We start from the raw sequence: 27348 nt of genomic DNA, 5'->3' as shown, positions 1-27348 counted from the left end.
AATATCAGTCACTGCTTTTCTTGTTACTGTTATTATTAATGGTATCATTTTTGTCCAAGATTAACACTAATCTCAGGTAGGTAATGCCTAACTTGAGAATTGGATACAAATACTCCTGCTGACTGTGACTTTTTGCCAAATTTAAAGGGAAGGGGGATGGAATTTTAATATCCTTAGCTCTCACTCTTAAAAAAAAAAAAAGAAAAACATCAGAAGAACATACGTTTCACCACAAATGTTGGTGATATTTAAATAAGATTTAAATTTGTACAGCATTTAAACAGAAAAGAAGCAAATGGCATTAAATTCACAAAAGTGCCAGATTGTACACACCCAGAGTCAGAAATATTAACCATTTTCCCGTCACGGAACAGTGCAGCTGGCTGGAAATGTATTATGAGAGGAAATGTTTTAATGGATCCTTCCTTCAAATCTTCAGCATTGTAAAGTGGTAGTTAATGAATTATTGGACATGTACAGTCATTTGTATTTAAACAAGAGGGAATGAATAGGTCTTGTCAGCTCACCTAGACTGTCCTATTTCTCTGGTTCAGCTCCTCGGGGAGGAGGAATTAATGCTAGAATTCAGTGGCCAAGGAGATGGAGGGAAAGATGGATATCGAGGTAGAAGGACCAGTTCTGCCCCATCAGCTCCTGTGAGAACACAGTTCAGCTCATCTGTCCTGAGCAGATGCCAAGAAAATGGTCAGGGGCCAGGTCTGCCCTTGGGAAACCAGACTGGTATCTTCCCAACTGACAGTCACCAAGTCTTAGATCAGATTCCCTATAGCTGAGGCACTGTGTGTAGGAGATCCATTGATGAAACCCCCCCCACCAAGAAATAAGGGAGTGAGGGGTGAGAGGGCAGAACAGGGCAAGGGAAGAGATGGGCTGGGATGGTATATTAGATTCCTGTGGCCACTGTCACAAATGACCACAGGCTTGGAGTCTTAAAACCACACCTTGGGACTTGCCTGTGGTCCAGCAGTTAAGACTCTGCCTTCCAATGCAGGGGGCATGGGTTTGATCATTGGAAAGACTGATGCTGAAGCTGAAACTCCAATACTTTGGCCACCTGATGCAAAGAACTGACTCATTGGAAAAGACCCTGATGCTGGGAAAGATTGAAGGCAGGAGGCAAAGGGGATGACAGAGGATGAGATGGTTGAATGGCATCACTGACTCGATGTACATGAGTTTGAGCAAGCTCCGGGAGTTGGTGATGGACAGGGAAGCCTGGCATGCTGCAGTTCATGGAGTTGCAAAGAATCGGACATGACTGAGCAACTGAACTGAACTGAACTGAAGGGAACTAAGATCTCAAATGCCTCACAGTGGAGCCAATAAATAAGTAAACAAATAAATAAAACTCTTAAAAAACAAAAAAGGACTCTAAAAAAACACAGCCTTCTCTCACAGTCTTGGAGGCCAAAAGACTGAAGTCATGCTCTCTCTGGGAGCCCCAGGGGAGAAGTTGCTCCAACTGCTTTGGCAGTGCAGCCGGCTTTCACTGGCTTGTGGCCACACCGCTGCTCCTCTCCACGTGGGCTGCTGTTCTGTCCATGTCCAGCCTCCTCTGCCTCTCCCAGTTAAGGACTCTGGGACTGCATTCAGGGCCCATAATCCAGGATGCTCTCATCCCCAAATCCTGGGCTTAATTACACCCTTTTTCCATAGAAGGTGACATTTACAGTTTCTAAGGATCAGGATCTGACATCTTTGGGAACCATTATTCAGCCTCCCACGCATAGGGTTCAGGAGACCCTGCTTCCCCACGCCAGCTCTGGAGTTTGAAATGTACTAGAGACGTTGTCCTGAGGTGTGTTCGTACAGCCAGTGGTTGGCCACAGGCTGCCCAGGGGATAAGCAGGGGTGGGAAGACCCCACCCTCACCAGGCATCTCCCACCAGCCAGAGGAATTCTCCAAAATTCTCTCTCCCCCGCCTCCTTACTCCCCCCTCCTTTCCCGCCTCCCTCCCCTACTGTGTCACCAAAGAAGAACCAGGTGTGGTTGGCAAATACTTTAGTGATGCCTCCACGCCCAGAGCAAGGACAGGGGCTGGGTATGGAAAACCAGAAGGGCCATTTGCTTTTTTACTGATTCTTTATTCATAAACCTGATACAAGTTTACAAAATTTACTTTAAGTTACCACATAAACCTGCAAGGAAAAATAAAGTCCAAAAAGAACCGAACACCAAAGTATGCCGCATGTGCACCTGTCAATGCTAGCCATCAGAATATTAAAGAATTCAATACTGTATTCAGGATTTAGCCTCGGGTTTAAGGAACTTGAACACTTTAAAGAATTGTGCCTTGTCACTTGCTATCTGAGCAACTGGCAATCGTAAGTTTAGACAAATGTAACCAACTGAACAAGAATGCCAGAAAATCTTCTTCTACTGTCCTCAACCAAAACAGAAAAAAAAAAAAAAAAAAGAAATTAAACATGATAATGCAGAAGTGCCAAGTCTCTCAGATGTGGTTTACAAAGTTAAAAACAGGTTTTTTTCTAGTTACTATCTTTTTTATTTTTTAATTGGAGGAAAATTGCTTTCCAATGTTATGTTGGTTTCTGCTATACAATGATGCAAATCAGCATTAAGTATACATATATCCCCTCCCTCTGGAGCCTCCCTCCCCTCCCCCCCACCCCTCTAGGTCATCACAGAGCCCCAGGCTGGGCTCCCCGTGTCATACAGCAACTTCTCACCAGCTATCTGCTTTACACATGACCATGTATATGTGTCGATGCTACGTTCTCTGTTCATCCCACTCTTTCCTTCCCGTCCTGTGTCCACAAGCCCATTTTCTGTATCTCTGTCTCCATTCCTTCCCTGCACAGGTTCATCGATATCATTTTCCTAAATCCCATATAAATGTATTAATATCTGTTTTTCTCTTTCTGACTTACTTCACTCTATATAACAGGCTCTACATTCATCCACCTCACTATAACTGACTCAAATTCATTCTTTTTTATGGCTGAGTGATATACCATTGTATATATGCACTACATCTCCTTTATCCATTCATCTGTTGATGGACATCTAGGTTGCTTCCATGTCCTGGCTGTTGTAAACAGTGCTGCAATGCACACCCAGGTGTGTATTAATCGCTCAGTCGTGTCCAACTCTTTGTGACCCCATAGACTGCATAGCCTGCCAGGCTCCTCTGTCCATGGAATTTCCTAGGCAAGAATACTGGAGTGGATAGCCATTCCCTTCTCCAGGGGATATTCCCAACCTAGGGATCGAACCTGGGTCTCCTGCATTGCAGGAAGGTTTTTTACTGTCTGAGCCACCAGGGAAGCTCGCACACTGGGGTACATGTCATCTAAAAACTGAGTGGTGAAGCATAAGAAACACTTTTGAACTTTGTAACTTGATTGCACAGGAGGGAAAAATGCTGCTTCTGGATTTCTTTTTAAAAGTACTTAATAACTAGAGTTTACTCTTAAATCAAACTTACAAACCTCTTATCAAATGCAGATGCTGTCCTTATTCATTGATGTAAACACACACACACACACACACACACACACACCCCGTCTCTATCTCAGTGCTCAGCCCGGCTTACCTAGCACTCCTGTTCCAAGTCCCAAGCATCAGTTGCCTCCACTCATCTCTACTAAGAGTGACCTTCTAAGTGTCAAACCCTGCTCTCCCTCTGCTCTCCTTCCTTGTCCTTTGTATCAAAGTCTAAATCCCACTTTTCCTCATTGCTTCAGGGGGGAAACACTGAGTTCGCTTGTTTGTTTGTTTGTTTGTTTTAAAAAAAAAAAAAGAACAAAACACATAGACTTCATTTTTTGCGCTCACAGCTTTGGCTAACACACCAAGCATCTCTCATCCACAGGAGAATATAGGGCTTTTTGCCCACAGTGAGCTTCATGCATCTTTTCTTAGAGCCCCTGATTTGACAAAATGGCCCATAAAATTAAAGTCATGAAACAGCTTCTTTTTCTTTTTTTTTTTTAATGCCTGTTTAAATTTTTATTTATTTATTTATTTTTGACTGTGCTTGGTCTTTGTTGCCACACGGGCTTTTCTCTAGTTGTGGCACATAGGCTCAGTAGTGAACTTTAAAGTTCGGTGCCCGAACTTTAGAGCACAGGCTCAATAGTTGTGGTACACAGGCTTAGTTGCTCCAGTGCATATGGGATTTTCCTGGATCAGGGATCGAACTGTGTCTCCTGCATTGGCAGGCAGATCCTTAACCACTGGACCACCAGGGAAGTCCCAGCTTCTTTTTCTGAAAGCAAGTCTTCTCAGTATTTTCTTGCTCCCTCTGTCTCTCAGTCTCTCTGTTTCTCAGCTTACCTCTGGCAGTTCAGCCTCATTCAGAATTGAAAGGCTTAAAAGTGAAAAGCTAGGACTTCCCGGATGGTCCATAGTTAAGAATCCACCTTCCATTGCAAGGCACACAGGTTTGATCCCTGATCTGTGAAGATTCCACCTGCCTCAGGGCGACTAAGCCCAAGCCCCATGACAAAGATCCAGTGCAGCCAAAATAAAATTTAAAAATAAAATATTTACACTTATAAAAGCATCAAAAAGAATAAAATATTTAAAGAAAGAAAATGCCTAAGATTCAAGACTCGGCAGCCCTGAAGATGAAATGTCAGTGATCAGGACAAATGACAGTCAAACTACCTGGGCTGGTTCCATTCCACTTTCCAATCAGATTTCAGTACTCCCACTATTGGCGGACATTTAGGAGGACCACACACTCCACTCAGAAATGGACCCGGGCCCACATTTCCCTCCAAGTCACTGACCATCCCCTGGATGCCGAGCTCCCCGTGAGCCTCCCTGGCCCCCTTGTTGCCTCACCGGGAAGATCAAGGAGCCATCATCAGCAATCCTTTCTAAGATGTTTGAACAACCTAGTCTTTTCTGCATTTGCTTTCTTCATGCCCCTCCAAGTGCTGGAAGGAGGTTTACATCCTTTAAAAAAAAAAAAAAACAGACCACAACAGAGCATCCAGGCAAGAGTGATGCCTGTACCGAGGCAGGAGGCAGCTGGGAGGTGACTTGGGTTGAATCTGGTCTTTTCCACTTTCCAGCCATGCGTCCTTTGTGTATGTGTGTGTGTCAGTCATGTCTGACTCTTTGTGACCCCATGGAGAAGCCCACCAGGCTCCTCTGTCCATGGAATTTCCCACGCAAGAATACTGGAATGGATTGACATTTCCTACTCCAGGGGATCTTATCAATCCAGGGATCGAACCTGTGTCTCTTGCATCTCCTGCATCTCCTGCATTAGCAGACAAATTCTTTACAACTAGCGCCACCTGGGAAGTGTCCTTAAGAAAAGGTACTTAATTCTTGGACCTGTGAAATGACAGTAATGGCCCCACCTCCTGGGTTCTTGTGACTGACTAGTAACTGGGACCATATGTGGGAGGTGGTCACCTGCTGGGCTGGGCACATATTAGGTTAGGTGCTCAGTAAACCAAGGGCTTCACTCCAGTTCATATCTTGCTCCAAGTTCAACCAGCCAAGCCCCGAGCAAGGAAGACACCCTCATGGCCTCTGGTTCTGTCCTCCTCTCCCTCTCAGTGTCCATCTCTTGTGGCTTCTGGGGAAAATGACCACAAATCTGATGACTTAAAACTATACATGTGAGACTTCCCTGGTGGTCCAGGGGTTAAGACTTCACCACTCAATGTAGGATATACAGGTTCGATCCCTGGTCAGGGAGTTGGGATGCCATATGCCTGGTGGCCAGAGGTGTAAAAAAGGAAGCAATATTGCAACAAATTCAGTAAAGATTTTTAAAATGGTCCACATCAAAAAATCTTGGGGAAAAAAGCCATGGAGAGGAACTTCCCTGGTAGTTCAGTGGTTAAGATTCTGCACTTCCACTGTAGGGGGTGTGGATTCAATCCCTGATTGGGGGACTAAGATCCCACAAGTCAAAAATAAATAAATAAAAGTTTCTTGAAAACCACACACGTGTATTCCCCCACACGTTCTGATAGAAGAAACCCTTCATCAGCTTCACAAGGTGTCAGCAGGGCTGCACTCCCCCTGAACCCTGAAACTCTAGAGGAGAGAACAGTCCCTGACTCCCCAAGTTCCTCGAGATGCTTTCTTTGGGCTCCTTGACCCTTTCCTCCATCCACAAAACTGGCCATGTAGCATCTTGCTTTGGCGACACACAGCCTTCCTCCGCCCGAGGTTCTCAAATCTCCCTCTGCTTCTTTCCTATAAGGACACTCAGATTACATTTAGGGACCACCTGGATAATCTCGGACTTCCTGCTCATCTCAAGACCCTTAACGTCATCAAACCCGTGAAGTCACTTTTGCCAAATAAACTAATGCACCAGTTCCAGAAGTTAGGATTTGGTATCGTTGAGGGCCATCATTCATCCTATCGCACAACTCCAGAACTTTGCCCCAAGTCTTGTTTAGGACGAGCATGGGCTCCCCTGCAGAGCTGGGACACAAAGATGAGGGGACAAGGTGATTTGAACTTGGCTCTTCTCTCAAACGTGGGCAGAGAGGAGCCGTCCCATACACCAGCACGAGGTGAGAATGTGGATTCCAAAACCAGACCCCAGGGCTGATTCATGGCTGCTCCTGCCCAGCAGGGGACTGTGGCCAAACTCCTCTACTCTCAGTTTCCTCATCTGGAATATGGGACTAACACCCATCTCGGGGTTGTTCTGAGGATGAAATGATCTAACCTGTGCGTGGATGTGTTAACACGCAGTTTGTTCCTCCTTCAGACAAACCAGGAAGTCATCACTGGGCAAAGAGATGCGATGTGATGGGACGGGATGGGATGGGTGGTATATAACATGCAAGTAACTCTGCAGGTACGGCTCCATCACCTAAGAGCAATCTCCCAGAGGAGGTGCAGCATAAATTATCAGCAGAACACCTGCAGCCAGTGGGGATGACCTCAACTAGTCAAAGAGCTCGAAGGAGAGGTGGGTGGGGCCCATGGTATCTGTCATTGTAGCCTCTGCTGTATCAGAAAGCAAAAACCAGTATCCAGGAAATTCCATGGCAGCCCAGTGGTTGGGACTCTGCACTTTCACTGCCAAGCGCGCGGTTCGATCCCTGATCCGGAATTAAGATCCCACAAGCCATGTGGTGTGGCCAAAAAAAAAGCAGCGTCCACTTACTTCTCATGGTCGTGACCCCAAAAGAGCTATGGCACTTCAGTTTTCTCCTCTGCTTTCTCTTGCTGTTCCTGTGTTGTTGCTGTTCAGTCACTAAGTCATGTCTGACTCTTTGTGACTCCATTGACTGCAGCATGCTAGGCTTCTCTGTCCTTCACTATCTCCCTGAGTTTGCTCAAACTCATGTCCATTTAGTCAGTGATGCCATCCAACCAACTCATCCTCTGTTGCCCACTTCTCTTGCCCTCAATCTTTTCTAGCATCAGAGTCTTTTCCAGTTAGTCGGCTCTTCACATCAGGTGGCCAAAGTATTGGAGCTTCAGCTTCAGCATCAGTTCTTCCAATGAATATTCAGGGTTGATTTCACTAAGGATTGACTGGTTTGATCTCCTTGCCGTCCAAGGGACTCTCAAGAGTTTTCTCCACTACCACTTTGCGGTGTGATAAAAACTCACTCATGGGTCCCCTACCACTCTCTCTCTTCTTCCAGGTTTCTGACAGATGTGACTACATCTTTGTCAATGGGAAGGAAATGAAGGGCAAGGTGGGCGTGGTGGTGAACTTCACCTTCCAGCACCTGAACACTCCTCTGGAGATGACGGTATGGGTGCCCCGGTTGCCCCTGCAGATCGAGATCTCGGACACTGAGCTCAACCAGATCAAGGGCTGGAGAGTCCCCATCGTCTCCAACAAGAGGTGGGTGTGCTGATCAGGCTCCACAGCAGAAACCCAGGTCAAGTATGCTTAGGCTAAAGGTGGAAATTTACAGGATAGCTAACTTCAGGCATGTCTCATTCCAGGGGTTCAGGGGTAGCCTAGGGGTGTGTGTCTCTATCCCCTTCTCAGCTCCAATTTGCTTTATATCAGCTTCATTCCCTATCAAGTTTTGCTCCTGAGGTTCCAAACTTCTAGTCTACCTTCTTTGTGACTCTGAAAAAAGTACATCCTCTCTTCCCCAATAATTCCTACTAGAGACTTGGAGTTAAGTGTTATTCTTACTTGGGTTGTGTGTCCATGCCTGATCTAATCACTGTAGACGAGGAGGAGGAGAAGGGGGGTAGACAGAATACACTGATTGGCCAGCTAGGCTGGAGCCAGAGGAACTAAAGAAAGAAGGTCAACCCTGCCTAAACCAAGGGATCAATATCAGGAGAAGGGAGAATTGATCTGGGAGGACCCAAGCCATAGAGGTTCACTAGAGACCTGTCTGAACAGATGCTGCCTGACCTGGGCAGTCTCTTTGTGCCCCAGCCCAGAAACTCTGAGATTACTTTCCCCTGGGGAGATGAAGTCCAAAGCTTGTCATCTGTGTGCCTAGTGCATCACTCTGATGGTGTTTGATGGAATGACAAGTCTGCACTATCCACATGAGGCAAATAAGTGGGCATCAGATAAAAAGAGAATTTTGTTCAGAGAACTTTATCATCTCAGAGAGACCCATGCTCAAAGAATCACATACAAGTGACTTGTAGAAAGTGCAGAATTAGACAAGGAAATATTCCTGGAGTCTGGGTACTCAACAGAGAGGAGAAAATTGGTACTTATGTGAGGGATAGCTTTCACATTCTTACCCTTGGAAGTCCACCCCTTTGAGTTCTTGTGGCCCCTGGGAGAGGGCATGACTTCAGGAATGGAGGTTTGGGTTCCATGTGCAATTGGAAGATGGTTTCAGACACGATCTTTTTCTTAACCACAGGGGTTTCTAATGTTGAGTTGGAAGAATGGAATTCAGCATGGTTATTGATGCTCCTGAGGGCAGGCAGTTGCAGGGAGGGACTCACCAAAGAATTGGGGACTTCCCTCATGATCCAGTGATTAAGATGCCATGTTTCCAATGCAGGGGGTACAGATTCAATCCCTGGTTGGGGAACTAAGATCCTACATGCTGTTTGGCTGAAAAAGGGGAAAAAGAAAGACCTGGCTGAGTCTCTTTATGGACAGTCCAGATGCTGTCACAACTTTTCAGCTACAGAACTATTTCAAGGAATCAACAGCTGGTTTGATGGTGATTGTGATGGTGCTGGGAAGGGCTGAGAGAGTGCATAAGGCATCAGATGATGAGGGAACAACTAACATCTGCTTCCTGGCCACCATCCTTGTTCTTTCAACATTTATCGTCACCAAACACCTTGAGTGAAACGCTCACTTTCCTTGTGTATTGGTTTATAGGGCTACACTGGTCATCCAGAGCCTTATTGTATTGACTACCGTGACATGATATAATGGCTTATCCCAAAACCAAGTGGCTTAAAGGAAAAACCTGTCATCTCACAGTTCTGCATCAAGAACCCAGGCAAAGCTTGGGTCTCTCTCAGGCTGCCATCCAGTTGTCAGTCAGAGCTGTGGTCTCATCATGAGGCTCGGTGGGGATGGACCTGCAACTGAGCTCATATGGTTGCTGGCCAGTCTTAGCTCCTCACAGGCTATTGAGCTGAAGGCCACAGTTCCTCACTGGCTGTTGGCCAGAGGCTGCTCAGTTTCTAGCTGTGGGATGTCCTCAGAGAGCTTCCCACAGCATGGCAGCTGGCTTCATCAGGGCAAGCAAGAGAGAAGAACCAAGGAAAGAGAGCCAAACAAGAAAGTATCTTAAAATCTGATTTTGAAAGTGACATCCTGTAACTTCTGCTGTTACCATCAGTTCAGTTCAGTTCAGTCGTTCAGTCGTGTCCGACTCTTTGCGACCCCATGAATTGCAGCATGCCAGGCCTCCCTGTCCATCACCATCTCCCGGAGTTCACTCAGACTCACGTCCACCAAGTCAGTGATGCCATCCAGCCATCTCATCCTCTGTCGTCCCCTTCTCCTCTTGCCCCCAATCCCTCCCAGCATCAGAGTCTTTCCCAATGAGTCAACTCTTTGCATGAGGTGGCCAAAGTACTGGAGTTTCAGCTTTAGCATCAGTCCTTCCAAAGAAATCCCAGGGCTGATCTCCTTAAGAATGGACTGGTTGGACCTCCTTGCAGTCCAAGGGACTCTCAAGAGTCTTCTCCAACACCACAGTTCAAAAGCATCAATTCTTCAGCGCTCAGCTTTCTTCACAGTCCACCTCTCATATCCACACATGACCACTGGAAAAACCATATCCTTGACTAGATGGACCTTTGTTGGCAAAGTAATGTCTCTGCTTTTCAATATGACCAACGGTCATAACTTTCCTTCCAAGGAATAAGCGTCTTTTAATTTCATGGCTGCAATCACCATCTGCAGTGATTTTGGAGCCCCAAAAAATAAAGTTTGACACTGTTTCCACTGTTTCCCCATCTATTTCCCATGAAGTCATGGGACCGGATGCCATGATCTTCATTTTCTGAATGTTGAGCTTTAAGCCAACTTTTTCACTCTCCTCTTTCACTTTCATCAAGAGGCTTTTTAGTTCCTCTTCACTTTCTGCCATAAGGGTGTGTCATCTGCATATCTGAGGTTATTGATATTTCTCACGGCAATCTTGATTCCAGCTGTGCTTCTTCCAGCCCAGCGTTTCTCATGATGTACTCTACATAGAAGTTAAATAAGCAGGGTGACAATATACAGCCTTGATGTACTCCTTTTCCTATTTGGAACCAGTCTGTTGTTCCATGTCCAGTTCTAACTGTTGCTTCCTGACCTGCATACAAATTTCTCAAGAGGCAGGTCAGGTGGTCTGGTGTTCCCATCTCTTTCAGAATTTTCTTCAGTGTATTGTGATCCACACAGTCAAAGGCTTTGGCATAGTCAATAAAGCAGAAATAGATGTTTTTCTGGAACTCTCTTGCTTTTTCCATGATCCAGCGGATGTTGGCAATTTGATCTCTGGTTCCTCTGCCTTTTCTAAAACCAGCTTGAACATCTGGAAGTTCACGGTTCACCTATTGCTGAAGCCTGGCTTGGAGAATTTTGAGCATTACTTTACTAGCGTGTGAGATGAGTACGATTGTGCGGTAGTTTGAGCATTCTTTGGCATTGCCTTTCTTTGGGATTGGAATGGAAAGTGACCTTTTCCAGTCCTGTGGCCACTGCTGAGTTTTCCAAATGTGCTGGCATATTGAGTGCAGCACTTTCACAGCATCATCTTTCAGAATTTGGAATAGCTCAACTGGAATTCTATCACCTCCACTAGCTTTGTTCGTAGTGATGCTTTCTAAGGCCCACTTGACTTCACACTCCAGGATGTCTGGCTCTAGGTGAGTGATCACATCATTGTGATTATCTGGGTCATGAAGATCTTTTTTGTACAGTTCTTCTGTGTATTCTTTCCACCTTTTCTTAGTATCTTCTGCTTCTGTAAGGTCCATACCATTTCTGTCCTTTATCGAGCCCATCTTTGCATGAAATGTTCCCTTGGTATCTCTAATTTTCTTGAAGAAATCTCCAGTCTTTCCCATTCTGTTGTTTTTCTCTATTTTTTTGCATTGATTGCTGAGGAAGGCTTTCTTATCTCTTCTTGCTATTCTTTGGAAGTCTGCATTCAGATGTTTATATCTTTTCTTTTCTCCTTTGCTTTTTGCTTCTCTTCTTTTCACAGCTATTTGTAAGGCCTCCCCAGACAGCCATTTTGCTTTTTTGCATTTCTTTTCCATGGCATGGCCTTGATCCCTGTCTCCTGTACAATGTCATGAACCTCAGTCCATAGTTCATCAGGCACTCTATCTATCAGATCTAGTCCCTTAAATCTATTTCTCACTTCCACTATATAATCATAAAGGATCTGATTTAGGTCATACCTGAATAGTCTAGTGGTTTTCCCTACTTTCTTCAATTTAAGTCTGAATTTGGCAGTAAGGAGTTCATGGTCTGAGCTACAGTCAGCTCCTGGTCTTGTTTTTGTTGACTGTATAGAGCTTCTCCATCTTTGGCTGCAAAGAATATAATCAATCTGATTCCGGTGTTGACCCTCTGGTGATATCCATGTGTAGAGTCTTCTCTTGTGTTGTTGGAAGACGGTGTTTGCTATGACCAGTGTATTTTCTTGGCAAAACTCAATTAGTTATCTTACTTCAGGAGAAATTTATTAGGTCCAGCCCACACTCAAGGAGAAGGGGATTTCACAAAATGAATACTAGGAGGTGAGGGGGGTTTAGGGACAACTTAGACCTCTGCTGGCCACTCCAGTCCATTCTGACTGGTCAGTACTTGGGCCATGTTGTTGTTTAGTTGCTAAGTCGCATCCAACTCTTAGTGACCCATGGACTGTAGCCATGTGAGGCTCCTCTGTCCATGGGATTTCCCAGGCAAGAATACCAGAGTGTGCTGCCATTTCCTTCTCCAGGGGATCTTCCCCACACAGGGATCTAATCTGTGTCTCCTGCATTGGCAGATGGGTTCTTTACAGCCAAGCCACTAGAGAGGCCTGTACTCAGGCCGTAAGTGTGGGTGGGTGCTCAGTCGCAACTCTTTGTGACCCCATGGACTGTAGCCCACAAGCCTCCTCTGTCCATGGGATTCTCCAGGCAAGAATACTGGAACAGGTTGCCATGCCCTCCTCCAAGGGATCTTACCGACCCAGAGATCAAACCCAAGTATCCTGCATTTCCTGCATTGCAGGCGAATTCTTTACTGCTGAGCCACTGGGGAAACCCGTCCTCAGGCCATAGCAGTGGTCAAATATTCTGAGTATCACCCCTGCATGTCTGTCAAAGCCCACCCCCAGCTATGAACTCCATAACAGCAGGACTTACACCCACTCACCTTTGCAGCTCCTGCCATGTTTCACACCCAGCCCCCTCGTTGACCCAACAAATCAGCATCTGTTAAACTGAACCGCCCCTTTGACAGGCCAGCTCAGGACAGCGAGGAGGAGGATGAAGACGAGAAGAGGAACAGGGGCTGCACGCTCCAATACCAGCATGCCATGGTGCGGGTCTTGACTCAGTTTGTGGCGGAAGCGGCTGAGCCTGGGGGGCAGCTGGCCCACCTTCTGGGCTCCGATTGGCAGGTGGACATCACGGAGCTGGTAAATGACTTCATGCAGGTGGAGGAGCCCCGGATCGCTAAGCTGCAAGGGGGACAAGTCCTGATTGGCCAGGAACTGGGGATGACCACCATTCAGGTAAGACAGCTCAGATGAGAACTCTGTTATTTGTCTCTTACACTAATATCCAGTCTTTAAATTGAAGTACAGTTGATTTACAATATTGTGTTAGTTTCAGGTGTGCAACAAAGTGATTCAGTTATACATACATATGTATCTATTCTTTTTGAGATTCTTTTCCCTTATAGATTATTATACGATGTTGAATACAGCTCCCTGTGCTGCACAGTAGGTCCCTGTTGTTTTTCAACTTTATATATAGTAGTGTGTAGTAGTAAGTACATATGTATGTGTCATATTTCAGATTCCACATATGAATATCATGTTATTTGTCTTTCTCTATCTGGCTTAGTTCACTTAGTTTGATAATGTCTAGGTTGTCCGTGTTGCTGCAAATGGCATTATTCCATTCTTTTCTATGGCTGAGTAGGATTCCATTGCATACATGTACCACATCTCCTTTATCCACTGATTTGTCAGTTGACAGTTAGGTTGTTTCCATGCCCTGGCTACTGCAAATAGTGCAGCAATGAACATAGAGGTATATTTATTTTTTCAAATTAGAGTTTTCTCTAGATGTTTGCCCAGGAGTGCTATCCCTGGATCATGAGGTAACTATTTGACAATGCCCATTTTCAGAGTGAGTAGGTTGAAAGGAACTGTCAAGTAAATAACATGAATGGTATAATAATGTTACAAGTCTTTAAATTCCTCACATATTCCTTTCATTTGAGCAACACTGGCCTGACTTCTTGGGTTGAATCATGTCTGAAACTTCAAGACATTACTTGTCTGTAAGACACAGTGGACATTACCATCTTGGGACAAAAGCTCTAGAAATAGAGCCACTATATATATGATCCAGCAATTGTACTTCTGGGCATATATCTGGAAAAGACAAAAACTCTAATTCGAAAAGATACATGCATCCCAGTGTTCATAGCAGCACTATTTACATAGCCAAGATATGGAAGCAACCCAGGTGTCCATCAACAGAAGAATGGGTAAAGAAGATGTATATATATACACATACACACACATATATACTGGAATATTACTCAGACATTAAAAAGAACAAAATCATGCCAGTTGCAACAACAATTAGCATAGTAAATGGAGTAAGCCAGTCAGAGAAGGACAAATATCATATGATATTAAGTTCATTTGTACATCTAAAAAAATGATACAAATGAACTTATTTACAGAACAGAAACAGCCTCACAGACATAGAAAACAAACTTATGGTTATTAAAGGGGAAAGGTAGATGGAGGAATAAATTAGGAATCTGAGGTTAAAATATGCACACTACATATATAAAATAGACAATCAGCAAAGACCTACTGTACAGCACAGGGACCTCTACTCAATACTCTGTAAGAACCTATGTGGGAAAAGAATCTGAAAAAGAATAGATATATGTGTATGTATAACTGAATCACTTTGTTGTACACCTGAAACTAACACAACATTGTAAATCAACTCTACCCCAATATAAAATAAAAATTTTTAATTTTTAAATTAAAAACAAAATTTGAAAAACCCTCGAGATGAACTAACCTCATTAGAATTCGGGGCGTGGCCAGCAGCTTCTCGCTCTGTCAGTCTACCTCACTGACCCTTGTCACCTGAAAGCTTTGCATCCTGCCGTGATGCTCAGCTGCATTCACCAGGCCACAGCTCCCACACATTCCAGAAATGTGCGGAAGGAAGGAACACAGTAATTGTGACTCCACCAGTCTTGTGAGCACCTCCTGCTGGGAATGGATGGGGTAGACCAGTGTGCAGAATGGGAGTTTTGAAGCAAACCCTTTCACAAGACATGGTTCTCGAGGGCCACTCGGGTTTAGTCATTTTCCTCCTGTCTGAGACCAAATAATATTCCTCAGTGGCTGCCCCATTTGTAGGAGAGGCGATCATCCTCTTAAGCAACAAGTGAGGTTTCTAAAGTATTTGGGCATTGCAAAGACTTATAAGTGAAACTATATTGGATTGTGGAAAATTTAAATCACTCTGGGAAATGGGCTTGAATTTAAAAGAGATCATTTTTGAACCCGTTATTAACAAATGACTTAATTAACCATGGGACTTCTCATTAAAATAGATTTATTGCAGCTGTCAGTTGGGGCATATATTATAAAATATTCAGACAGCCAATTGAAACAAAATGTTTTTATTTATATGATCAAGAAAAATGTAATTTTGCTGTTAACCCTATATTTTTTGAGAATGTTTTATAACTTTCCTTTTAGATATTCTTATGAAACCACTTGCAAATGATATAATTTAATAAAGTACTTCTGCCACTGGAAAAAAATAGTGAAAATAAAAGAGATCATTTTATCAAGGAGGAAAATAGATTGCTTTGAATTGGGACCCAGGAGTCACGTGTTCCAATGCTCTCTGAAAGCTGAGAAGGAGCCGTCAGTGAGAAAATCAGGATGGGTGTCAGATGAAAGACAATGACTGATTTGGAACCTAAATGCGAGGAGCACAATACGGAGTGGTGAGGAGTGTGATGAAGAGGCTGCTATTCCTCTCCAAAAGCTGCCAAAGGGCAAATGGGAGCCCAGCATGGAGAGATATTGCCAGTTTTCCAGAAAAGCTAGAAAGCTATCGTTAATATGAAATCCTCTATTTTTTAAGGATGGCCATTCATCCCATTTTAAAGTACTACATCAGACAAAACATACCTGCCCATAGACAAGCGCTTACAATCTTCACAGCTGACTTTTGCTCAAAAGATCTAAATTCCTTATTACTCAGCTATTAAAAAGAATGTATTTGAATCAGCTCTAATGAGGTGGATGAAACTGGAGCCTATTATACAGAGTGAAGTAAGTCAGAAAAAAAAAACACCAATACAGTATATTAATGCATATATATGGAATTTAGAAAGAGGGTAATGATGACCCTATATGCGAGACAGCAAAAGAGACACAGATGTAAAGAACAGATTTTTGGACTCTGTGGGAGAGGGTGAGGGTGGGATGATTTGAGAGAATAGCACTGAAACATGTATATTACCATATGTGAAATAGATCGCCAGTCCAGGTTTGATGCATGAGACAGGATGCTCAGGGCTGGTGCACTGGGATGACCCTGAGGGATGGGATGGGAAGGGAGGTGGGAGGGAGGTTCAGGATGGGGAACACATGTACACCCATGGCTGATTCATGTCTATGTATGGCAAAAATCACTACAATATTGTAAAGTAATTAACCGCCAATTAAAATAAATAAATAAATTTTTTTAAAAAGATCTAAATTCCTGCAGTTGACCCACTCATCTGTCTATCTCTCTCCCTCCCCCGCATGGAGCATCCTTTACACCAAAGTGGGGGCTTTCTGAAACCACAGAGAGCTATGTCATTTCTGCCTTTCAGATCCTGTCGCCTCTGTCAGACGCTATCTTGGCCGAGAAGACGGTCACCGTGCTGGACGAGAAGGTGACAATCACAGACCTTGGGGTCCAGCTGGTGACGGGACTGTCCCTCTCCCTGCAACTCAGCCCAGGGAGCAACAGAGCCATCTTCGCCACCGCAGTGGCTCAAGAACTTCTGCAAAGGCCTAAACAGGTGTGGGAGTAGGAACGGCACACCATGGGGAGGGGTCACCTATCAGGGAGGTCACGTGACTGGGAGGGTCACACACCAGGGAGAAACCCTATGTGTCTCGGAGCCACATGGCGGGCTTGGGTCACACACCAGTGGGTTTATTCATTGAGTGGGGTCCTGCCCTCAGCAGGTCACACACACACATCAAGTGAGGTCACACACCAGCTGAGGTCACGCAGCAGGTGAGGTTGCCCATCTGGTGGAGTCACCAGTTTGGGGGGGAGTCCCACAAAAAGAGTGGGCTTGCACATTGGGTGTTTCTCAGTTGTTGTTATTTTTTTTTTAATTTTATTGGACTATAGTTGATTTGCAGTGTTGTGTTAGTTTCAGGTGTACAGAAGAGTCGATCAGCTATACATATACATATACCTACTCTTTTCTTTAGTTTAGATTCTTTCCCCATATAGGTCACTACAGAGTGCTGAGTAGGGCTCCTTGTGCTGTACAATAGGTCCTTGTTAGTCTTGAAAAGGGTTTGTGAAGGAGTGACTGCTCAGCCTCAGGCTTCCTACCCCCTAAATGGAGATGCTGAACAACAAGGTTGCCATGCGTGATGGATTCTAGGCAGAATCCAGGGGCTCAATGCAGGCTCTACATCCCACTGGACATCGCGTTTGCTGTTTCTCCACATCATGATGGTCCTGGCTCTTCACCCCACTGACTTCCCTGAGCAGTGGGGTGAAGGCAAGGGCAGGAACAGACCCTAAGGAGGTGTCCAAACTCCTGTAAAGTCCCTGCCCCTCTATGATGGGGCCACAGGTCTGGGGGGTCAGAAGGAGAATGGAGGAGTTGCTTCCACATTTATTGTTTAGCTCCGAGCAGAAGTAACAAACTACTGGTTACGTTGTACATGGAGTTCTTTCTCTTTACTGGAAAACAGCATGTGCTAATAGAATGGGTGTGTGTGCTGGGTGTGTTTTCTGTATGTTGTGCACATGTTGTGTGTATTGTGCAGCGCATGTTTGTGTGTTGATGCCACAGTTTCCAAACAAACAGGGCACTTGAAAATGTTATCTGATCTCCTCCCTCATCAGAGGTGGAGAAACATTATTTCTTAGAGAGAACCTGGATTGTGAGTCTCAGGAGCCTTGTTTACCAAACACCCAAGGATGATGGTCTCAGGCTGCTGATTCTCTGTGCCCCATGAGACAGACCGTCCTCCCGAGGGGATGCTGGAAGGCCTCCAGTCCTTGTGGGGAGTTTTCAGGCAATTTGCCTTGTCAATCAAGAGCCCTTTCCCCAGCAGCTCTATGCTCAGCAGGTGCGTTACGACTTGAGCCCCCTTGTGCACCCACTGAGGCTGTGACTACGTTCGGGCAGGGAGGTGGGCTAAGCCAGACCTTCCCCTGGAAGCACATAGTCAGTCTTGCAGTTTCCCCAGCCCATATCCATCACTGAATGCTCCTCCATCAGGCGTTAGCTAATTGCTTGCCCTTTCACTCTGGTCTCTGTGTGCAAGGCTTTGGACTACAAAGCACTCGAAAGTGGGTGAGCTCAGAAACAGATATGAATTCTTGCCAAAGGCAAACCTCCCTCTTCTCAGGGCACAATGCCAGCCAGGACACAAATTCCAGGTAGCAAAGGAGAAATAACCTGAGGCTTCTTCCTGTCTTCCTTGGGCGATCCAATCAGATGACGGCCAGTGAGGAGTTAAGGAAGCGATAAGACACAGTTAGAATAAGGCCACAGAGCTGATCCATTCCCCACAAGCAGAGCAAGCCATGTGACCCTGAGGTTTGGTCTGTGCTTGGTTTGGGTGGAGCTTGGCCTCTGCCTGCAACTTGGCTCTGACATTTCAGTTTCAAGAAATCCAGTGTGCATTTGACTTTCCTGCTGTGATTTCATGGCCAATCGGAAGACCCTAGTAGAGGACTTCCCTAGTGATCCAGTGGCTAAGATTTTGTGCTCCCAGTGCAGGGGGGCGGGGTTTGACCTCTGGTCAGGGAACTAGATCCCACATGCTACAACTAAGAAGTTCACATGCCCCAACTAAGAGCTGGCACAGCTTAAAAGAAAAATTGACCCTGTAAACCAGGGTTATGCCCAGTGGCTTTTGCACTGGCTCCTGGTGGTGTTTTCCACCCAGCAGCCAGTCCAAGCCAATGTCTAACAAGGTCAGGATTTACCGACTGAGTGGAAGCAGGAGCAGAAGCCCCCAGTCTCATGTGAGAAGCTTCCTTCTCACTTCCAAAGACCAGATACCACCAGGAAAACTTAATCTGTTGTGGTTTGGGGTGCCTTGGTTTCAAGAAAGAGAAATCCACTCAAGCAAGTTGAAATAACACTGGATTTACTACAAGGTTAGCAAGGCTTTTGTGAAAGTGTTAGTCGCTCAGTCGTGTCTGATTCTTTGCAACTCCATGGACTGTATAACCTGCCAGGCTCCTCTGTCCATGGAATTCTTCAGGCAAGAACACTAGAGTAGGTAGCCATTCCCTTCTCCAGGGGATCTTCCCGACCCAGGGATCGAACCCATGTCTTCCTCATTGCAGACATATCCTCCACGGTCTGAGCCACCAGGGAAGCCCAGCTATAAGAACTTGGTGAAACGGGTTCAGCAGTTTTTCTCATATCCATTATCTCATTAGATAAATGCTGAGCCCAGACATTTGTTTGTACTCGATCCATTGTAGTTGCTCCAAAGTGAGGCTTCATTCCCCAGTTTCATACAAGCTCCCACTCATCTGCCCACAGCTAAGTGCTTCAGTCCTGTCTTTCTTATTTCAAACTGGAGGGGGAGATGCTGGCCGGCTCAGAGCTGCTGAGATGAATGGCTCTGACCAGCCATTCTCCGGGTTAGGTCAGCTATGGCCAGGTGGGCAGGGGCATAAGCCTCTTGGGGCTGAGCACCCCTCTGGGCTTGGGATGCAGCAGCTTCTCCAGGAGACAGGAGGAAGCGGGAGCAACGGGCCTGCCAGTTCGCTGTCAAGGCCAATGACATCTTCACTGAATTGGAAGGCCTGGAGATTATCTCATCTCTTATGATCTCCCTGGTCAGACTAGTCCCTAGGAAATCAGATCTAAAGCAACAAAGTAAAAAGAAAAGAAATTGAGATATACACAAACCTTGGCCCTGGCTACTCTTTGGTCTCCCAGTTTCCCCCAATGGGTGGGTTGGAGGATGGATGGGAGTACAAAAATTCTCCCAATAGAGAGCTTCCTAACTTTAATCTTCACCCCAACCCCTCTCCCTGCCTGGAGAGCATTACCCCTCACCTCCAAGCCGGGACTGTGTCTGCAAGCCAATACAAGCCTATCCTTAGATGCTTGTGTGGCAGGACCCAAAACAACTAAAGCCTAAAGCCAGACCTCTGAGGCGCCCTTGTGTAGATCAGGGGCTTTCATCTGTGTTGTGAGTAATGTTCAGAGACTGGGTATTAAAGCAGCTTAAAAGTAATGTAATAAATATGTTTCATTTAAATGTGTAACACTTGTGAATGACCCACTAGCCAGTAAATCTCCTTTGACATGCAATCTATTATTGTGCAGAAGTAGATCTTCCAGCGAAGGGGGAAAAAAAAATCTTTCTTTCAACACCTCGGGAAAGAAAGCAAATCTTATTAGGAGGTGTTTATTCCTGGTCGTGTTTCGTGGTTGTCATTTTACTGTTGTGGGTTTTCTTTAGCTTCTCTTGTCTTTACAAGAATTCATTCTATTTTATACCTTTTGTGCTTCTTACTTCTATACTGTGTAACAGGTTTCCCTTTGTTCTTGTAACATTCTCTTTGCTACAGAGTGTCTTTGTGTGCAATGAGCTTTGGGACCCAGTTTTTTTACCTTAGTTTTTAATTGGAGTATAATTGCTTTACAATGTTAATGTTGTGTTAGTTTCTGCTGTACAACTACATGAATCAGCTATAAGTATACATATATTCCCTCCCTCTGGGACTGCCCCCCCGCCCCTCCCCACTCCATCCCGTCCCTTTAGGTCATCACAGAGCCCCGAGCTGAGCTCCCTGTGCTATATAGCAGCTTCCCAGCAGCTGTCTGTCTTACATGTGGTAGTGTGTATATGTGAACACTACTCTTTCAGTTTGTTCCACCCTCCCCTTCCCCCTCTCTGTCCATCTTTGATGAGCTTACTTATTCTTTTCAACAGGAAGCAGCCATCAGTTGCTGGGTCCAATTCAGTGATGGCTCCGTCACCCCCTTGGATATTTACGATGCAAAAGACTTCTCCCTGATGGCCACATCCCTGGATGAGAAGGTGGTCTCCATCCACCAAGACCCCAAATTCAAGTGGCCTATAATTGCCGCTGAAGCTGAAGGACAGGGGGCCCTGGTGAAGGTCGAAATGGTCATTTGCGAATCGTGCCAGAAATCCAAGCGGAAGAGCGTGCTGGCTGTGGGGACAGCCAATATCAAAGTGAAGTTTGGCCAAAACGATGCCACCCCCAATACCAGTGACAGCAGACACACAGGGGCAGGAGGTCGCCTGGATAATAACATCAGTGACAGAAGACCCAAAAAGCCCTTGCAGGAATGGGGGAGTCAGGAGGGAGAGTACTACAGCAGTTCCTCCATGGGCCTCATGGAAGGCAGGGGCTCCACAACGGAGAGGTCCACCTTCCAGAAGAACAGGGGCCAGGAAAGCCTTCTGGATGATGGCAGCCATTTGCAGACCATCTCCATCGACCTCACCAGCTTCCCAGCCCAGGTGGACCTGCCCAGAAGCCATGGGGAGACAGAGGAGAACGACCCCCAGTCCTCCAAAGGGCTGAGCGACCTGGAGATCGGAATGTATGCCCTGCTGGGGGTCTTCTGCCTGGCCATTTTGGTCTTCCTCATCAATTGCGTGACCTTTGCATTAAAGTACAGGCACAAACAGGTCCCCTTCGAAGAACAGGAAGGGATGACTCACTCCCACGACTGGGTCGGCCTGAGCCACCGGACGGAACTGCTGGAGAACCAGCTCCACTTTGCCTCCTCCCAAGAGGAGCAGATCACCGCCATCGACAGGGGCATGGATTTCGAAGAGAGTAAGTATCTGCTCTGCACAGACTCCCAAAAGAGCATCAACGGGCAGCTGTTCAGATCTTCAGGACCCACCCTCATGGACGGGAAAGATCAGAAAAGCGAGCCCCCAACGTCCCCTACCTCAAAAAGGAAAAGAGTCAAATTCACCACTTTCGCCACCCTCTCTCCAGAGGATGGATGCCCTGCTGTGAACTCCCTAGCGGCCAGCAGGGAGGATACCGTGAACTGGGTCGGCCAGGATCTGGACCCTGGGGGAGGCCAAGAGTCACATGGCTACAGGGAAGGATTACGTGAAGATGTGTAAACTGGGCATTCGCAGACATTGGTTCTCACTCACCTTTCGGCCTTTAACTTGGGGATTCGGGGCAACGGGGACCGCAGTGGGGGGAATGAAAAGACAAGGGGGACTTCCATGGCAGTCCAATGGTTTAGGACTCAACACTTCCACTGTAGGGGGCGTGGGTTTGATCCCTGGTCAGGAAACTAAGGTCCCCCATGCCTCCAGGCGTGGCAAAAAAAAAAAAAAGGGGGACACGATCAGGCTGACACTATCCACAGAGCCCCAGAAAACGACCCTGGCTCCCCCAGGGAGGCCCCGAGTTGGAATCAATGTCCACATTCCAGGGTCCGATGTCTCAGTCGATGAAAAGAGGTTTATCACTCATGGCGAGATTTTTTTTCAACTTGGAAGAAAAATGAGTTCTGAGTCACTGAGCTTCCGACAGCCTCCAGGAAAAAACTGTCCCTCACTTGCCATCTCTCTTTCTTTAATCGAAGCAATTTGGATACAGCCAAAGCCACATGGCTGCAATATTCAATGTTGCGGACCACAGGAAAAAAAGGAGACTCAGGTTGGGCGGGCTGGATGGGAGGAAGTGCGTCATGGAAACTCACCTGGCTGTGAGCCTGAGCAGAAGCAGAGTCTAGCGCCGCCTAGAGTCAGCTCTTGGGAAGTATGATTTCCAATTATCTCCCACAGGCTGGGTCAGGGTAAACCCGGGTTATTGACAAACCAAGGCAATCGTTGACAAGGGGTTGAAAGGGAACAAGAGGGCAAACAGGTCACCAATACCTTTGTAACTAGATGTCAAGAACAAACACCCAGGAAACTAAACCCTCTGAGCCATTCGGAGCATCCCATTATTGGTAAACTAGGGATCCTGGGCATAGAGTTTCAATCAGGTTCAAAGAACCAGGCTTTTTTTTTTTTTTTTCTTTTTTAAGCAAATTTACTCTGTTCACATTTGTACCCTTCCTTGCATCGCCACCTTTGCAAAAGTCATTAATCACTCCTGGGCAGTGGGGAGCCGTGTCACTGTTTGCTGAGTCTCTTCCACCGTGGCCTCTGTGTCAATCAGTCTACACTGAAGCCCCATGGGGCCAACTTCACACGTGTCTTGCTTTGAAAAGGCTAGTCTTTGGGGGTCAGCAGTGCTCACAAGGAATACAACACCCAAGGATGCTCATTCTCCTGGCTTTTCTGGAAAGAAGGGAGGGATGGTCTGTGATGGGTCTTGCAACAGTCCCATCTGGTCTGCTGTCCAAGGCTGCTGAGATAAATCTGGGCATGCCCATAGAGGGGTACAGGGTGAGGAGAGTTGAGATTCAGTGTGTGTGACGAGGGTTGGGCAGGAAATCTGGCCCCCCTCACATGTGGGGGGAACATGAGGCTGCTGCTTCTTCACCTTGGAGGGATAGAGGGACCCATGGTACCTGCCTATGGGACAGAGAGCTGGGTTATTCGAGCATTGGGTTCTAAAGTCAATTTCTCTTTCTCTGTCTCTCTGTCTCTATGTCTCTCTGAACCTATCTCTCTGTTTCCTCTCTCTCTGTGTCTCAGTCTCTCTCTGTGCATATAATTGAATTCTCCTGAGATCAAGTGTGTAATTCCACTAGTTCATCCTCTCAACCTCAGCACTCTCTCTAAAACTAAGGTGCTGTCCATTTGCCCTAACACTGAGAGTCCAGGAGCCATCAGCCACCTGCTCCTGTCCCCAAGTTGACTTACATTGTCTGGCTGGGTGACTAAACGGTCACCCTTTTTTCAATGATAATCCTTTGCTTTCAGTAACCCACTCCTGTTCCTTTCAGCCTTTCCCTCGTTTTCATACCGCTGTCGATGCCCCCTCTCCAATCCGTCTGCGTGCAGAATGTATTGTAGATTATAAGAATGTAATATATATTTATAAACTTACCGACTGTAAATATAAAGTTTGCCTTCTGTGGCTTATGGCTGTCCTTTGTCTTTCTACGCACTCACACCACCCCCTTCCCCGCCCCAGTGGCTGGCATCCTCAGCAAATGACCCTCCAAAGCTGCAGCTTTGGGTAAATGAAAATGCAGATGGAAAGATCCCAGCAACAATCCAATTACACGCTTACATCGTGTAATGCCGCTCTCCGCATCGAGGCGATGTTGACACACGATGACAAAGTACATTGTGTACTAAGCATCTCTCCTTCAGGACCTGAAAGGATTTGCAAATCAATCACACATGCAATTCTCTGCTAAAAGCCTGCTGACTGATGGCGGTAAGTGAGAACCACGGCAGGCAAGCGTGTATCCCAGCCTCCCTTTGGGCTGGAGGGAGGGAACGAACGGGCTCTGTCATTTCTTTAGATCGCTCTTGTACGTTCAGAGGTCAATTTCCTGAAGGATGTATATGCCCACGGTGACTGTGGGCTGGGTTTCTTGTTGTTGTTTTTTTAAGGTTGATTTTTCAGGGAATTTCCTCGTGGCCCCATGGTTAGGAATCCGCCTTCCAGTGCAGGGGACTTGGGGTCGGCATCTGCTCGGGGAACTAAGATCCCACGTGTCGCAGGGCCACTAAACCTGTATGCCACAACTACTGAACTCTTGCACCTCAACTAGAGAGAAGTGTGCCTGCCAGAGTGAAGATCCCAAGTGCTGCAACTAAGACCTCATGTAGCCAAATAAATAATTTTTTAAAGGTTGATTTTCAGATTCCTCTGATAATCAGTTGCAGTCCCAAGATGATTCCACAGAAGAAGAAGTTGCATGAAATCTTTGTCTTCATGCAAGCAATATCAAGTGATGTACCATTCTTTTATTCAACTGGTATTTATTGAGCACCTACTATATGCTAGTTGTCGTTCAGTTGCTCAGTCATGTCCAGCTCTTTGCGACCCCCATAGACTGCAGCACACCAGGCTTCCCTGTCCTTCACCATCTCCCAGAGCTTTCTCAAACTCATGTCCATTGAGTTGGTGATGCCATCCAACCATCTCATCCTCTGTCACCCCCTTCTCCTCCTGCTCTCAATCTTTCCCAGCATCAGGGTCTTTTCCAATGAGTCGGCTCTTCGCATTAGGTGGCCAAAGTTTTGGAGCTTCAACTTCAGCATCAGTCCTTCCAATGAATAGTCAAGGTGGATTTCCTTTAGGAATGACTGGTTTGATCTCCTTGCAGGCCAAGGATGAGTGGTAAATAGACCCATGCCTACTCTCAAAGACCTCTAGTGTGGGGTGGAGGAGATTAACAACAATGTAATTTTCAGATCATCATACATTATATGAAGGATAATAAAATAGGTTATGGTATAGAAAAAGACTGGGTCAATGCTTAAGACTTTGGCCATTGCACCTAAAAAAAAATCTGAATTTCTGTCTTCTCTCGAAAATTCAGACTCTGGTGAGATGGGTCTTAGAATCCACCTTGGCCCTAATTGGACATCCTGAATTTACTGCTGTGGCCTCCAGGCAGGACACCCCCACACCCCTGCAGGTTCCTCCACACCCAGATTGTCTCTCTGACCCAGAGGGCAAATTTCATTTGCCATCTATTTCACCATTTTTCTTCTAATAAGGAAATATTTCTCCCCAGCTGTGTCTCTACCCAGAAGTGCTGAAAACAAAAATAAATGGAGGGAGCTGTGTGTTCTCTAGACAAAATTAGGAGAAGTATATTCTTATGTTAAAGAGAGTACCCTCGGTGTCTGGTAGGAAAATAGAGATTGTTGTCTTTAGGGATCCCCAGTCTCAGAGGTCTAATGCCTGATGATCTAAAATGGAGCTGACAATAATAATAGAAAAGTCAGTAAATGTTAATGCGCCTGACACATCCCCAAACCATCCCCACCCCTTCGACGGAAAAATGTCTTCCTCGAAACCGGTCCCTAGAGGCAACGCACTCCAGTACTGTTGCCTTGAAAATCCCATGGACGGAGGAGCCTAGTAGCCTGCAGTCCATGGAGTCGCGAAGAGTCGGACACGACTGAGCGACTTCACTTTCACTTTTTACCTTCATGCATTGGAGAAGGAAATGGCAACCCACTCCAGTGTTCTTGCCTGGAGAATCCCAGGGACACGGGAGCCTGGTGGGCTGCCGTCTGTGGGGTTGCACAGAGTCGGACACGACTGAAGCGACTTAGCAGCAGCAGCAGCAGCAGTGCCAAAAAGGCTGGGGACCGCTGATTTAAAAAACACAGCTCACACAGCTCATAATGTGATCTGTGTGCCCGGAGAGTAGGAGAAAGAAATGATACGAACACCTTAACGAATTGACTTTTAGACAGGGTGTTTTAGGGTGCAAATAAAATAAAGGATGCTGCGCAGTTTCTCCTAGCCTGACCTGCTTGCTCATTTCCACCCCTCGTGGGCCCCCCATCCCGCCAATTGGTGAGTTCCGACCCAGTAGACTTAGATACCAAGCCCACAAAAACCAGGATCATCAGCGCCCCCTGGTGGACCCCGTGGCTTCCTGCAGCGTTTAGTGCGCCAGAGTTGAGCGATCCATTCCCTGAACAGAGTTCCACACACTCGGCCACCTGAACAACAGAAATGTGCTCACAGTCTTGAGGCTGGAAGTCCGAGATCAGGTGTCCACAGGGTCGGTTCCTTCTGAGGCTCTACGGGGCTCTGATCCAGCCCCTCTCTGCCTCCTGGTGGTGGCTCTTGTCCTGCAGAGGCTTCACCCCATCTCTCCTTCCATGCTCACATGGCGTTTTCCACATCATGTGCGCGTGTGCGTGTCCCAATTTCCTCATTTTATTTTTTATTTGTATTTCTCTCTTATAGGGAAGAGGACTGAAGGTCTGCATTCAGAGCTGCTTTGTGGGTTCTTTGGTCATCAGGGTTTTTTATTTTGGCCACGAGGCACATGGGATCTTAGCTCCCTGAAAGTGAAAGTACTAGTCGCTCAATCCTGTCCTACTTTTTGCCACACTATGGGCTGTAGTCCACCATGATTCTCTGTCCATGGAATTCTCTAGGCAAGAATACTGGAGTGGGTTGCAGGCCCTCCTCCTAGGGATCTACCCAACCCAGAAATCAAACCCGTGTCTCCTGCATCGCAAGCAGATTCTTTACCATCTGAGCTACCAGGGAAACCCCTTTAGTTCCCTGACCAGGAGTCAAACCTGGAAGTGCAGAGTCTTAACCACTAAACTGCCAGGGAGGTCCCCAAATTTCCCCTTTATAAACAAACGCCAGGCAAGTTGGAGTTGAGCCCACCCTGCTCCAGGAAGACTCATCTTAACTAACTACATCCACAAAGACCCTATTTCCAAGCAAGGTCACGTCTAGTTACTGGGCAGTTAGGACTTCAACCCATTAATGTGAGGGGCACAAATAAAGTCATAGCACTGGCCTCTGGC

The 27348-nt window shown here is 46.2% G+C and overlaps 1 protein-coding gene across 1 annotated transcript in view; it reads left to right on the top strand.

The window, feature by feature from the left end:
* Positions 1–23964, top strand: part of TMEM132D (transmembrane protein 132D) — an 895992-nt gene extending 872028 nt beyond the window's left edge. Inside the window, exons 6-9 of the mRNA XM_027567049.1 lie at positions 7627–7832; positions 12888–13161; positions 16527–16718; positions 20857–23964. Coding sequence (XP_027422850.1) covers positions 7627–7832; positions 12888–13161; positions 16527–16718; positions 20857–22038 — 1854 coding nt within the window. The 3' untranslated portion in view covers positions 22039–23964. The remainder of the gene's footprint in view (positions 1–7626; positions 7833–12887; positions 13162–16526; positions 16719–20856) is intronic.
* Positions 23965–27348: the final 3384 nt, after the last annotated feature.

Source organism: Bos indicus x Bos taurus, chromosome 17, assembly GCF_003369695.1.
Source record: "Bos indicus x Bos taurus breed Angus x Brahman F1 hybrid chromosome 17, Bos_hybrid_MaternalHap_v2.0, whole genome shotgun sequence".
In the NCBI taxonomy this organism is placed as follows: domain Eukaryota; kingdom Metazoa; phylum Chordata; class Mammalia; order Artiodactyla; family Bovidae; genus Bos; species Bos indicus x Bos taurus.
This window is presented reverse-complemented; position numbering and strand designations above follow the sequence as displayed.